The 15,403-nt window shown below is 45.1% G+C and overlaps 2 protein-coding genes across 9 annotated transcripts in view; one reads left to right on the plus strand and one right to left on the minus strand.

Annotated features, from left to right (window-relative positions):
* LOC147102225 (uncharacterized) overlaps positions 1-10,931 on the minus strand; it is a 163,060-nt gene extending 152,129 nt beyond the window's left edge. For 2 of the 4 annotated variants that reach the window (XM_085964544.1, XM_085964545.1), the window contains exons 1-2: positions 10,815-10,931; positions 3,528-3,666 (exon numbers count right to left, since the gene is read on the minus strand). In XM_085964544.1, the coding sequence (XP_085820670.1) occupies positions 3,528-3,666; positions 10,815-10,931 (256 nt within the window). The remainder of the gene's footprint in view (positions 1-3,527; positions 3,667-10,814) is intronic. The other 2 variants (XM_085964547.1, XM_085964546.1) reach the window with 1 other exon arrangement.
* The window catches only part of LOC147102226 (integrin alpha-E-like), a 208,162-nt gene continuing 203,610 nt past the window's right edge, over positions 10,852-15,403 (plus strand). For 4 of the 5 annotated variants that reach the window (XM_085964539.1, XM_085964542.1, XM_085964541.1 and 1 more), the window contains exons 1-2: positions 10,941-11,029; positions 11,747-11,796. In XM_085964539.1, the coding sequence (XP_085820665.1) occupies positions 11,766-11,796 (31 nt within the window). In that variant the 5' untranslated portion in view covers positions 10,941-11,029; positions 11,747-11,765. Of the gene's footprint in view, positions 11,030-11,746; positions 11,797-15,403 lie in introns of all 5 variants that reach the window. The other variant, XM_085964540.1, reaches the window with a different exon arrangement.

A 15,403-nucleotide genomic window follows, 5' to 3' on the forward strand; every position in this document is an offset into this window, starting at 1 on the left:
TCCGCATCCGTTTCGACCGCAGTGGAGGCAGTCAGGAATGTCTCGAAGCACGTGAGCCAGTGAGCAAACTTGGTGGAAGCGTCCGCTTCCCGACTGTCCAGGTCCAGGCATGCTGGTGTGAGGATCTTCTCCATTATAAAAAATTTAGTTAATAAAATTGATGCGCCATCAATTACTCAAAAGACTGAGGTTGAGCGAGTAACAATCAGGCTTTTATTAACTAAAGAATGAAGGTCTTGTCTCGAGTGGTCGACCCGTCCAGAATACTAAGGGACTGGGAGGTAGTCACTTATATACCTGGAATAGTGGGAGGAGTCAGCCGAGGCATGTCCAGACCTGTACCTAGTGGAATACACATACAGACACAGACAGGTATGACAGTGGTTTACCACATTTCATAGAAGATAGGAGCAGGACTCAGCCTTTCGGCCCCTCGAGCCTGTTCCGCCATTTAATGAGATCATGGCTGATCATCCAAATTCAGTACCCTGTCCCTGCCTTCTCCCCATATCCCTTGATCCCTTTAGCCTTATGAAATATATCTAACTCCTTCTTGAATATATTTAATAAGTTGGCCTCAACTGCCTTCTGTGGTAGAGAATTCCACAGGTTCACCACTCTCTGGGTGAAGAAATTCCTCCTCATCTCAGTCCTAAATGGCTTACCCCTTATCCTTAGACTGTGACCCCTGGTTCTGGACTCCCCCGCCATCGGGAACATCCTTCCTGCATCTAGTCTGTCTAGTTCTGTTAGAATTTTATAAGTTTCAATGAGATCCCCTCTCATTCTTCTAAACTCTTAGCGAATATAAACCTAATCAACCCAATCTCTCTTCATACGTCATTCCTGCCATCCCAGGTATCAGTCTGGTGAATCTTCGCTGTACTCCCTCCATGGCAAGAACATCCTTCCTCAGATAAGGTGACCAAAACTGCACACAATGCTCAGGGTGTGGTCTCACCAAGCCACTGTACAACTGCAGCAAGACATCCTTGCTCCTGTACTCAAATCCTCTCGCTGTGAAGGCCAACATACCATTTGCCTTCTTAACCGCCTGCTGCACTTGCATGCTTACCTTCAGCGACTGGTGCACAAGGACACCCAGGTCTCGTTGCACTTCCCCTTCTCCCAATCTATTGCTGTTCAGATAATAATCTGTCTTCCTGTTTTTGCCACCAAAGTGGATAACCTCGCATTTATCCACATTATACTGCATCTGCCCAATCGCCCAACCTGTCCAAATCATACTGGAGTTTCTCTGCATCCTCCTCACAGCACACAAGCCCACCCAGCTTTGTGTCATCTGCAAACTTGGAGATATTACATCTAGTTCCCTCGTCTAGATCATTAATATATATTGTGAATAGCTGGGGTCCTAGCACCGATCCCTGCGGTACCCCACTAGTCACTGCCTGCCACTCGGAAAAAGACCCGTTTATTCCAACTCTTTGCTTCCTGTCTGCCAACCAGTTCTCTATCCAAGTCAGTACCTTACCCCCAATCCCATGTGCTTTACCTTTGCACGCCAATGTCTTTTGCAGGACCTTATCGAAAGCCTTCTGAAAGTCCAAATACACCACATCCACTGGTTCTCCCTTATCTATTCTACCAGTTACATCCTCAAAAAATTCCAGTAGATTAGTCAAGCAAGATTTACCTTTTGTAAATCCATGTTGACTTTGTCCGATCCTGTCACTGTTTTCCAAGTGCTCTGCTATTACATCTTTTATAATGGACTCTAGCATTTTCCCCACTACCGATGTCAGGCTTACCGGTCTAAAATTCCCTGTTTTCTCTCTACCACCTTTTTTAAATAGTGGGGTTACATTAGCTATCCTCCAATCCATGGGAACTATTCCAGAGTCTATAGAATTTTGGAAGATGACCAGCAATGCATCTACTATTTCTAGCGCCACTTCCTTAAGTACTCTAGGATGTAGATTATCAGGCCCTGGGGATTTATCGGCCTTCAATGCCATCAATTTCCCTAACACCATTTCCCTACAAATACTGATTTCATTCAATTCCTCCCTCTCATTAGACCCTATGTTCCCCGACATCTCTGGAAGGTTATTTGTGTCCTCCTTTGTGAAGACAGAACCAAAGTATATATTTAATTGGTCAGCCATTTCTTTGTTCCCCATTATAAATTCCCCGATTCTAACTGCAAGGGACCTACGCTTGACTTCACCAATCTTTTTCTCTTCACATATCTATAGAAGCTTTTAGTCAGTTTTTATGTTCCCTGCAAGCTTACTCTCATATTCTATTTCCCCCCTCTTAATTCATCAATTTGTCCTCCTTTGCTGAATCCTAAACTGCTCCCAATCCTCAGTTTTGCTGCTTTTTCTGGCCAATTTATATGTCCTCTCCTTGGATCTTATGCTATCCCTAATTTCCCTTGTTAGCCACGGTTGAGTCACCTTTTTTGTTTTATTTTTATGCCAAACAGGGATGAACAAATTCTGTAGTTCATCCATGCGATCTTTAAATGTTTGCCATTGCCTATCCGCCGTCAACCCTTTAAGTAACGTTCCCCAATCCATCCTAACCAACTCATGCCTCATACCATCGTAGTTTCCTTCATTTAAATTCAGAACCCTAGTCTCTGAGTCAACTACTTCACTCTCCATCTTAATGAAGAATTCTATCATATTATGATCGCTCCTCCCCAAGGGGCCTCGCACAACAAGATTGCTAATTAATGCTTTCTCATTACATAATACCCAGTCTAAGATGGCCTGATCTCTAGTTGGTTCCTCGACATATTGGTCCAGGAAACCATCCCGTATATACTCTAGGAATTCCTCCTCCACAGTATTGTTACTAATTTGGTTAGCCCAATCTATATGTAGTTTAAAGTCACCCGTGATAACTGCTGTGCCCTTATTGCACGCGTCTCTAATTTCCCGTTTAATGCCATCTCCAATCTCAGCGTTACTGTTTGGGGGTCTGTATACAACTCCCACTAACGTTTTCTGCCCCTTGGTATTTCTCAGCTCTACCCATACAGATTCCACATCATCAGAGCTAATATCCTTCCTTACAATTGTGTTAATCTCCTCTTTAACCAGCAATGCTACCCCACCTCCTTTTCCTTTTTGCCTGTCCTTCCTGAATATTGAATACCCCTGGATGGTGAATTCCCAGCCTTGGTCACCCTGGAGCCATGTCTCTGTAATTCCAATTACATCATATCCGTTTACATCTATTTGCGCAGTTAATTCATCCACCTGATTACGAATGCTCCTCGCATTAAGACACAAAGCCTTCAGGCTTGTTTTTTTAACACTCTTAGTCCTTTTAGAATTATTATTTACTGTAGCCCTGTTTATTAATGCCACTTGGCATTCGCTTGTAATCCATGATGGCCTACTCCTGCTCCTATCTTCTATGATAAACATAGCTTGCTGTTGGCGGCTGAAAATTATTCATCCGCATCTATTCAACATTGCGTTGCGCACAGTGTGGCTTGTACAGGGCTCCCACTGTGTCCTGTCACCTTAATTTGTGATTCTCAATCTCACCTCCATCCATCGCTTTGGCAGCTCGCTCTACAAAGAGTGCTTTTTCAGATGTAGACAAATCAGTGAAGAAATCAACATGGCTTTCTGCCAACTGCTGGAGCACAACATCAAATAGTTCTCTGCTAAACTCTTGCCAATCCTACATGAGAAACAATGCACAGGTCACTATCAGCAATAATCATTAAAAAGTGTAACCCCTTTAGAGCAGTTTGTGCCATGTCCCGAACTGGGATTAAAAACAATAGCGAGATTAAAAAAAACGCTACCCCCCTCACTCGTGCATTGATACCCGGGTCCCAGTCACTCTTTTTAATCCAGGTCCAGTTTCAGTTTACCACATTAATCCGGGTCCAGTCTCAGTTTATCGCATTAGTCATAGAGTCATAACGCCACAGAAGGAGGCCATTCTGCCCATCGAGTCCGTGCCGGCTCTCTGTAGAGCAATCCAGTCAGTCCCATTCGCCCGCTCTATCCCCGTAGCCCTGCAAGTTTATTTCCCTCAAGTGCCTATCCAGTCTCCCCTTGAAAACATTGAGTGTCTCCGCTTCCACCACTTCCGTCGGCAGTGAGTTCCAAGTCCTCACCACTCACTACGTAAAAAGGTTTATCCTCACATCCCCCCTGTATCTCTTGCCCAAAACCTTAAATCGGTGTCCTAGTCCTTGTACCATCAACTAGTGGGAACAGCCTTTCCCCATCTAGCCTATCCAAACCCATCATAATCTTATACACTTCTGTCAAATCACCCCTCAACCTCCTTTGCTCTAATGAAAACAAATCCAGTTCTCCAACCTGTCCTTGCAGCTAAGATCCCCCATCCCTAGAACCATTCTGGTAAATCTCCTCTGCACCCTCTCAAGTGCCTTCACATCATTCCTAAAGTGTGGTGACCAGAACTGGACGCAATACTGCAGTTGTGGTCGAACCAGCACTCTATAAAGGTTCAGCATAACTTCTCTGCTTTTGTACTCAATACCTCTATTTATGAAGCACAAGATCCCATATGCTTTGCTAACTACTCTCTCAATATGTCCTGCCACCTTCAGGGACCTACGCACATTAACTCCCAGGTCATTCTGTCCCTGCACACTCTTTAAAACTGTGCCATTAAGTGTATATTGCCGCTCCCTGTCCCTTCTGCCAAAATGCATCACCTCACACTTCTCCGTATTAAATTCCATCGGCCACTTGTCTGCCCATTCTGCTAGCCTGTCTATGTCCTGTTGCAGTCGATTGGTATCATCTTCACTGTTTGCCACATCCTCAAGTTTGGTGTCATTGGCAAATTTAGCAATTCTACTCTGCATTCCAATATCCAAGTCATTTATATATATCAAAAAAAGCAGTGGCCCCAGCACTGACTCTTGGAGAACACCACTGTCTACCATCCTCCAATCTGAAAAACAGCCATTTACCACAACTCGCTGTTTTCTGTCCTTAAGCCAATTCCTTATCCAAGCTGCCACTGACCCACCTATTCCATGAGCCTCAATTTTGTTAACCAGCCTTATATGTAGTACTTTGTCAAACGCCTTCTGAAAATTCATGTAGACAACATCCATTGCATTCCCTTCACCAATCCTCCCTGTTACTTCGTCAAAAAATTCAATTAATCAAACACAATCTACCTTTTACAAACCCGTGTTGGCTCTCCTTAATTAGCTTAAACCTCTCCAAGTGCCCGTTAATTTTTTCCTTGATTATTGTTTCTAAAACTTTACCCACCACTGATGTTAAACTGACCAGCTTGTATTTACAGGAAACTTTGTGCTATCCGGCACCGACGGGACCGAGCTGTTGCCGTCGCATCAAAACTGCCAGACAAACCAGCGCTAATGTTGAAACATACGGAGATTTTGAGCTCCGTATCTGGCAACAAACCCTGTTGCTTAGCAACAGCTTCTAAACAGTCGGCCGTACCTTGCAAGCGTCTCTGTAGCTTAGCAACAGCTTCAGCGAGACCTTGCAGAGCCTGACTGGTGAAAAAAAAGCAATTTTTGCCGGTGGCTCGAGCATTCCGGACAGTTAACCTCCGGATAAACCAAAGTTTCCTGTACTAGGATGGTCCTTACACCCTTTCCTAAACAATGGTGTCACATTTGCCACTTTCCAATCCTCATGCACCTCCCCCGCATCTAGGGAAGATTGGAAAATTATGGCAATCCCTTCCCCTATCTCCTCCCCCAATTCCTTTAGCAACCTGGGATGCAAGCCATCTGGACCAGACGACTTATCCACTCTAAGCATACCCAGCCTTTCTAGTACATCCTGTCTATCAATTTTCACCCTTTCCATTGCTTCTACCTTTTCCACTTCTACTGATATTTTGTCAGCATCCACCTCCTTAGTAATCACCGATACAAAGTACCCATTGAGTATTCTCGCCTTGCCCTGCGCCCCTAAGCATATAACACCTTCTTTGTCCCTAATAGGCCCCATCCCACCTCTTACATGTCGGTAGAAGATTTTTGGGTTCCATTTTATGTTAACCGCCATTCTACTCTCAAATTCTCTCTTTGCTAACTTTACTTTCATCTTCACTTCCCCTCTCAACTTATTGTATTTGGTCTGGTTCTCACTTGAAGAATTCACGTGACATGCATCATACACCCTCTTTTTTTGTTTCATCATTTTCTCTATCTCCCTCGTCATCCAAGGAGCCCATGCTTTGGTTCCCTTACCCATCCCTCTTGTTGGAATGTACATAGCCTGTACTTGGAACATCTCCTCCTTAAAGATCACCCATTATATTGTTACAGATTTTCCTGTCAGTCTTTGGTTCCAGATGACCCTGGCTAGATCCTTTTGCATCCCATTGAAGTTAGCCCTATTCCATTTTAGAAGTTCCACTCTAGATTGTTCTTTGCTCCTCTCCATTGCTAATCTAAGTCTTCTGATGCGATGATCACTCGTACCCAAGTAAGCTCTCTCAGACACTTGGTTGACCTGGCCCACCTCATTCCCCAGCCCCAGATCCAGCAATGCCTCCTTCCTAGTTGGGCCAAGAACATACTGGTTAAGGAAATTCTCCTGAACACATTTCAGAAATTCCTCCCCCTCCTTTCCCTTTACATTAGCATTATCCCAATCGATATTTGGGTAATTAAAGTCCCCCAATATCACCACTCTATAGCTCTTGCATATCTCGGTGATTTCCCTGCAGATTTGCTCCTCTACCTCCCTCGCACTATTTGGAGGCCTATAGAATACCCCCAATAGCGTGATCATTCCCTTTTTGCTCCTCAACTCTAACCAAATGGATTCTGTCCTTGTCCCCTCAAGAACATCCTCCCTTTCCAACACTACATGTCTTCCTTAATCAGCACTGCCACCCCACCACCCTTTTTACCTTCCCTATCCTTTCTGAACACCTTGTACCCTTGAATATTAAGTGCCCAGTCCTCACCGTTTTTAAGCCACATTTCCGTTATTGCCACAACACCATATTGCCACATGGCTAATTGTGCTTGTAGCTCACCAACCTTATTCACCATATTTTGTGCGTTTACGTACATGCATTCTAAACCCATTTTTGAATTTTTCGTAATCTTTCTTAGTTTGCTCCTATCTAATATGGTACTACTTAGCCTCTAGTACTACTTTCTTCTCTAGTACTATCCAACTCTCACTCTTTTATGCACCTTATTCCTCTTTTCTACTCCTATATGCTGGTGCCAATCCCCCTGCCAAGCTAGTTTAAACCCTCCCCAATAGAACTAGCAAACCCCCCCACGAGAATATTGGTCACGGCTCTGTTGAGGTGTAACCTGTCCAGCTTGTACAGGTCCCACCTTCCGCAGAAATGGTCCCAATGTCTCAGGAATCTAAAGCCCTCCCTCCTGCACCATCTCTCCAGCCACGCACCTGTTCTATCCTCGTATTTCTGTACTCACTAGCACGTGGCACCGGGAGTAATCCAGAGATTACTACCTTTGAGGACCTGCTTTTTTATCTCTGTCCTAGCTGTCTATAGTCTGCCTGCAGGACCTCATTCCTCTTTCTGCCTATGTCATTGACATCCTTGACTCTGGCACCAGGGAAGCAACATCAGTGACATCCTGGAGTCACGTCTGCATCCACAGAAACACCTATCTGTTCCCCTAACTAATGAATCCCTATCACCATTGTTCTTCCACTCTTTTTCCTCCACACCTGTACAGCTGAGCCACTCATGGTGCCGTGGCCTTGGCTCTGGCTGCTCTTCCCAGAGGAGCCATCACCCCCACCAGTTTCCAGAACTGTGAACCGGTTAGCGAGTGAGATGCACTCTGGGGATTCCTGCCCTACCTGCCTGGTCCTCCTCCTCTGTCTGGCGGTCACCCATTCCCTCTCTGCCTGCACATTCTGAGGCTGCGGGGTGACTACCTCTTGAAACGTGCTTTCCAAGTATTTCTCAGCCTCCAGCTGCCGCTCAAGCTCCGAAACCTGGAGCTCGAGTTGCTGCAGTTGGCGACACTTCCTGCATACGTGGTCGTCCAGGCTGCAGGAAGCGTCCAGGATTTCCCACATGGCACAGGATGTACAATTCATGGGACTGAGCTGCCCTGCCATGCCTCTATATACCAGAAATAAACTTAAAATTTAACAGGAAACACTCAACAGCTATCCACCAATCAGCACTTCCCTCTCTTAGCTAGGCTATGAACTACTTAGCAGAAATATACGCAGAACAGAACAAAAAACTTACCACAAATACTCACCAGGTATTCACCTCTGAGCTCCCGTGTGCCAGGGACACTTTTGAATTCTGAGGTCACTCCAGTGTTGAGTCGCTTGCAGAGTCTGTTCCTCTTATTGGTCCGCTCCCGCTGTGATCTCGGGCCTCGGATCGCCACTGCTTTTATATCCGCTCTCAGCTCCGGTCCCAGGTCAAGTCCCGGTTTATTGCATTAATCCGGGTCCAGTTCCAGTTTATCGCGTTAATCTGGGTTCAGTCCCGGTTTATCGCGTTAACCCTGGTCCAGTCCCGGGTGATTACATTAATCCTGGTCTGCTCCCGGTTTATCACGTTAATCCGGGTCCACATCCTGTGTATCACATTATTCTGGGTTCACTCCTGGTTTATTGCGTTAATCCTGGTCCACTCCCGGTTTATTCCGTTAATCCAGGTCTTGTCCCTGTTTATCGAGTTAATCCGGGTGCAGTTCCGGTTTATCTGTCTTCACAAAGGAGGACACAAATAACCTCCCAGAGATGTTGGGGAACATAGGGTCTAATGAGAGGGAGGAACTGAAAGAAATCAGTATTTGTAGGGAAATGGTGTTAGGGAAATTGACGGCATTGAGGGCCGTTAAATCCCCAGGGCCTGATAATCTACATCCTAGGGTACTTAAGGAAGTGGCCCTAGAAATAGTAGATGCATTGCTGGTCATCTTCCAAAATTCTATAGACTCTGCAACAGTTCCCATGGATTGGAGGATAGCTAATGTAAACCCACTATTCAAAAAAGGTGGTAGAGAGAAAACGGGGAATTATAGACCGGTAAGCCTGACATCGGTAGTGGGGAAAATGCTAGAGTCCATTATAAAAGATGTAATAGCAGAGCACTTGGAAAACAGTGACAGGATCGGACAAAGTCAACATGGATTTACAAAAGGTAAATCGTGCTTGACTAATCTACTGGAATTTTTTGAGGATGTAACTGGTAGAATAGATAAGAGAGAACCAGTGGATGTGGTGTATTTGGACTTTCAGAAGGCTTTCGATAAGGTCCCGCATAAGAGATTAGCGTGTAAAGTTAAAGCACATGGGATTGGGGGCAAGGTACTGGCTTGGATAGAGAACTGGTTGGCAGACAGGAAGCAAAGAGTTGAAATAAACAGGTCTTTTTCCGAGTGGCAGGCAGTGACTAGTGGGGTACCGCAGGGATCGGTGCTAGGACCCCAGCTATTCACAATATATATTAATGATCTAGACGAGGGAACTAGATGTAATATCTCCAAGTTTGCAGACGACACAAAGCTGGGTGGGCGTGTGTGCTGTGAGGAGGATGCAGAGAAACTCCAGTATGATTTGGACAGGTTGGGTGATTGGGCAGATGCATGGCAGATGCAGTATAATGTGGATAAATGCGAGGTTATCCACTTTGGTGGCAAAAACAGGAAGACAGATTATTATCTGAACGGCAATAGGTTGGGAGAAGGGGAAGTGCAACGAGACCTGGGTGTCCTTGTGCACCAGTCGCTGAAGGTAAGCATGCAGGTGCAGCAGGCGGTTAAGAAGGCAAATGGTATGTTGGCCTTCATAGCAAGAGGATTCGAGTACAGGAGCAAGGATGTCTTGCTGCAGTTGTACAGGGCCTTAATGAGACCACACCTTGAGTATTGTGTGCAGTTTTGGTCGCCTTATCTGAGGAAGGATGTTCTTGCCATGGAGGGAGTGCAGCGAAGATTCACAAGACTGATACTGGGGATGGCAGGAATGGCGTAGGAGGAGAAATTGGGTCGATTGGGCTTATATTCGCTGGAGTTTAGAAGAATGAGAGGGGATCTCATTGAAACTTATAAAATTCTAACAGGACTAGACAGACTAGATGCAGGATGTTCCCGATGGCAAGGGTGAACCAGAACCAGGGGTCACAGTCTAAGGTAAGGGGTAAGCCATTTAGGACAGAGATGAGGAGGAATTTCTTCACCCAGAGAGTGGTGAATCTGTGGAATTCTCTACCACAGAAGGCAGTTGAGGCCAATTCATTAAATATATTCAAGAAGGAGATATATTTCATAAAGCTAAAGGGATCAAGGGATATGGGGAGAAGGCAGGGACACACTGAATTTGGATGATCAGCCATGATCTCATTAAATGGCGGAGCAGGCTCAAGGGGCCGAATGGCCTACTCCTGCTTCTATTTTCTATGTTTCCATGTTATCACGTTATTCCGGGTCCACTCCCGGTGTATCACGTTATTCCTGCCCCACTCCCGGTTCATCGCGTTAATCCTGGTCCAGTCCCGGTTTATCGCGTTAATCCTGCTCCACTCCCGGTTTATCGGGTTAATCCTGCTCCACTCCCGGTTTATCGCGTTAATCCTGCTCCACTCCCGGTTTATCGCGCTAATCCTGCTCCACTCCCGGTTTATCGCGTTATCCCGGCTCCACTCCCGGTTTATCGCGTTATCCCGGCTCCGCTCCCGGTTTATCGCGTTATGCCGGCTCCGCTCCCGGTTTATCGCGTTATCCCGGCTCCGCTCCCGGTTTATCGCGTTATCCCGGCTCCGCTACCGGTTTATCGCGTTATCCCGGCTCCGCTCCCGGTTTATCGCGTTATTCCGGCTCCGCTCTCGGTTACCTCACTGAGCCGAACTTGCTGTCCCGCCGCCGCGAGCCACCCGCCCGCCATCGTCGCGCTCTCCGGGAAAGCGGTTACTATGGTATGGAGAACCCGCCCGGGGGGGGTGGTTACCATGGAGTGAGCCCGCCGGGGTGGTGGTTATCATGGTGAGAGCCGGGGCGGGTCAGTCAGCGACTGCGGACAGAAAATCAACACGAACAAAAAAATAACCGGTGATTTAGGGCTTTCTTCAGTTACATAAACTGTTTAAATTATGACATTACCGACGCCTCCTGATTTGTGGAGGGAGGTCCAGCCACTCGCCTGCTGCCCTCCTGCTCACAGGCTGCTAGGGTTCGTGACCGGCCTCCCAGTGAGTCCACGACCCGGCCCAACCTCACCTCCCCCCGGCCCCAGAAACACCAGGGCCGGAGAGCGGCCCCGGGCCCAGAAACACCAGGGCCGGAGAGCGGCCCCGGGCCCAGATGGTTTTTTTCACTTATCAGATGGGCCTGCTGTGTTTTTCCACTATTTTCAGTTTTAGTTTTAAATGTCACCGTTGCCTGACACGTTCTTTTGAGTTAAAAATAAAAGGGAACTTTACTCATTGGTGTCTGTTTCCTAATAAGGCCCGAGGCTTTAAAGTGTAGCTGAATTTTCCAGTTTGATTTTGTTCAGAGCAATGCTCCATGCTGCAAACTGCACTTCATGTGACTTGATAATTGTAAGGTTGCATCTGTTGCTAACACCACATCCTTTAACGTCGGCTGATACTTTTGTGGTTTTCAAATAGTCCAACCTCCATGTGAAAAATTATGCAAAACCGCCATGCGATAGAGTATTTTTGCTCATCTGTAGTCTTTTACCACCCACGCTCGTGTGTTTAACTTGAACATGCATTCTCAATTGTGATTGCTGTGGGAAATTATTATACTCTGTCGTTGTCACAGGCTTTATTGAACGAAGAACATGATTGCGCCTCTATTTCTCTTGCTGTTGGGTAGGTACATTTGCATTTCTTTGCATCGGTGAAAGGTTTAATTATATCTGACGTTACACACTGATGTGTAACGGCAGTTTACTGTACAGTAGTGACATTGATACTGAACTTTTTATCTTGATTTAAAAAAAAAAAAAAATTACTATTTTAGGATTGCTCATTTTAATATTGGCTGCCAAATATTTAAGATCTGCCTTAAGTAGATAATTTTGTGAGGTTCTCTCCCAGTGTGGAACCTTGCTAATCACAAGATACTTATGGTTGAGGAATGCCATTGTGTTAACGACAAGCTTGGGAGCAGAGATAAGGCTATAATGTAGTCCTGATTATTAGACCCACACTCACTGCTAGCAAGGTTCTGTGCCAAGCCTGGCAGAATTACCCCCCTAAACCTTTTCACTCTGATAGTCACTCGTTCTAGTAGAAATATAGTTAGAAATCAAGAGAGTGGAAGTGAGGAGGATGCCGAGAAACTCCAGTATGATTTGGACAAGTTGGGTGATTGGGCAGAAGCATGGCAGATGCAATACAACGTGGATAAATGCGAGTTTATCCACTTTGGTGTCAAAAACGAGAAGGCAGATTATTATCTGAATGGCAATAGATTGGGAGAAGGGGAAGTGCAACGAGACCTGGACGTCCTTGTGCACCAGTCGCTGAAGGTAAGCATGCAGGTGCAGCAGGCGGTTAAGAAGGCAAATGGTATGTTGGCCTTCGTAGCGAGAGGGTTTGAGTACAGGAACAAGGATGTCTTGCTGCAGTTGTACAGGGCCTTGGTGAGACCACATATTGAGTATTGCGTGCAGTTTTGGTCGCTTTATCTGAGGAAGGATGTTCTTGCCATGAAAGGAGTGCAGTGAAGATGCACCAGGCTGATACCTGGGATGGCAGGAATGATGTATGAAGAGAGATTGGGTCGATTGGGCTTGTACTCGCTGGAGTTTAGAAGAATGAGAGGGGATCTCATTGAAACTTACAAAATTCTAACAGGACTAGACAGACTAGATGCAGGAAGGATGTTCCTGATGGTCGGGGAGTCCAGAACCAGGGGTCACAGTCTAAGGATAAGGGGTAAGCCATTTAGGACAGAGATGAGGAGGAATTTCTTCACCCAGAGAGTGGTGAACCTGTGGAATTCTCCACCACAGAAGGCAGTAGAGGCCAATTCATTAAATATATTCAAGAAGGAGTTGGATATATTTCTTAAGGCTAAATGGATCAAGCGATATGGGGAGAAAGCAGGGACAGGGTACTGAATTTCTATGATCAGCCATGATCGCATTGAATGGCGGAGCAGGCTTGAGGGGCCGAATGGCCTACTCCTGCTCCTATCTTCTATGTTTCTATGCATGTAACAAGGGCAATACGGTAATCATGGGGAACTTTAATTACATATTGACTGGGCAAATCAAATTACTACTAATGGTGTGGAGGACGAATCCTTGGAATGCATGCAAGATGGTTTCTTGGATCCGTATGTGGAGGAACCAACCAGCGAACAGGCTATTCTGGATCTGGTACTGTGTACTGAGAAAGGGCTAATCAATAATCTTGTGGTAAAGGGTCATTTAGAGACAAGTGACCATAATATGATTGAATTTTACATTAAGTTTGAGAGTGATGTAGTCCAATCTGAAACTAAGGTTTTCAGTCTAAACAGAGGAAACTACAAGGGTATGAGGGACAAGTTAGCCATGGTAGATTGGGAGACTACACTAAAAGGTATGAAGGTGGACATACAATGGCTAACATTCAAGGAAATAATGCATAATTTGCAACAAACATATATTCCTCTAGGGCATAAAAACCCAAAAGGAAAAGTGATCCAACCATGGCTAACAAAATAAATTAAAGCTAGTATTAAGTCAAAGGAGGAAGCTTATAAAGTTGCCAGAAAAAGCAGTCAGCCTGAGGATTGGGATCTTTTTTAGAAATCAGCAAAGGGGGACCAAGAAATTGATAAAGAAAGGGAAAATGGAATATGAGCACAAACTAGTGAAAAATATAAAAACGGATTGTAAAAGCTTCTATAGGTATGTGAAAAAGAAAAGACTGGCGAAGATAAATGTAGGTCCTTTACAGTCAGAGATGTGAGAATTTATAATGGAGAATGAGGAAATGGCAGAGAAATTAAATAAATACTTTGTTTCTGTCTTCACGGAGGAAGACACAAAAAACCTCCCAGAAATACGAGAAAACCAAGGGTATGGTGAGAATGAGGAACGTAAAGAAATTATTAGTTAAAAAAAACAGTACTAACAAAATTAATGGGACTAAAAGTCAATAAATCTCAAGGACCGGATGACCTACATCTTAGGGTTTTGAAAGAGGTGGCCATTGGGATAGTGGACGCATTGGTTGTCATCTTCCAAAATTCTATAGATTCTGGAACGGTTCCTGCAGATTGGAGGATAGCAAATGTAACCCCGCTATTTAAGAAAGGAGGGAGAGAGAAAATGGGGAACTACAGACCTGTTAGCCTCACATCAGTAGTTGGGAAAATGCTGGAGTCTATTATAAAGGATGCAATAACTGGGCACTTAGAAACTAATGGTAAGATTGGGCAGAGTCAATATTGATTTATGAAAGGGAAGTCCTGTTTGACAAACCTATTGGAGTTCTTTGAGGATGTAACTAGTGGAGTAGACAAAGGGGAACCAGTAGATGTGGTGTATTTGGATTTTCAGAAAGCCTTCGATAAGGTCACACACAAGAGGTTGGTGAATAAAATTAGGGCACATGGAATTGGGGGTAATATACTAGCATGGATTGAGAATTGGTTTACAGACAGAAAACAAAGAGATGGGATAAACGGGTCTTTTTCAGGATGGCAGGCTGTGACTAGTGGGGTACCGCAAGGATCGGTGCTTGGGCCCCATCTATTCACAATCTATATCAATGATTTGGATGATGGGACTAAATGTAACATTTCCCAAATTTGCTGATGACACAAAGCTAGGTGGCAGTATCAGTTGCGAAGAGGATGTGAAGAGGCTTCAAGGGGATCTCGACAGGCTCAGTGAGTGGGCGAGAACATGGCAGATGGATTATAACGTGGATAAATGTGAAGTTCTCCACTTTGGTAGAAAAAACACAGGCACAGTATTTCTTAAATGGTGAAAGGTTGGGGAATGCAGATGCTCAAAGGGACCTGGGTGTCCTTGTACATGAGTCATTGAAAGTGAATGTGCAGGTGCAGCAAGCCATTAGGAAGGCAAATGGTATGCTGGCCTTCATTACAAGAGGATTTGAGTACAGGAGTAAAGAAGTCTTACTCCAATTATATAGGGCCTTGGTGAGACCACACCTGGAGTACTGTGTACAATTTTGGTCTCCTTACCTAAGGAAGGATATACTTGCCATAGAGGGAGTGCAACGAAGGTTCACAAGATTGATTCCTGGGATGGCGGGACTGTCGTATGAGAAGAGATTGAGTAAACTAGGCCTGTATTCTCTTGAATTCAGAAGAATGAGAGGGGATTTCATTGAAGCATACAAAATTATTACAGGGCTTGATAGGGTGAATACTAGGAGAATGTTTCCCTTGGCTGGGGATCTATAACCAGGGGCCACAGCCTCAGGATAAAGTGTAGGCCATTCAGGACTG

This window comes from Somniosus microcephalus, chromosome 22, assembly GCF_052327205.1.
Source record: "Somniosus microcephalus isolate GS21.2 chromosome 22, FLI_Smic_1.0, whole genome shotgun sequence".
Taxonomy (NCBI): Eukaryota; Metazoa; Chordata; class Chondrichthyes; order Squaliformes; family Somniosidae; genus Somniosus; species Somniosus microcephalus.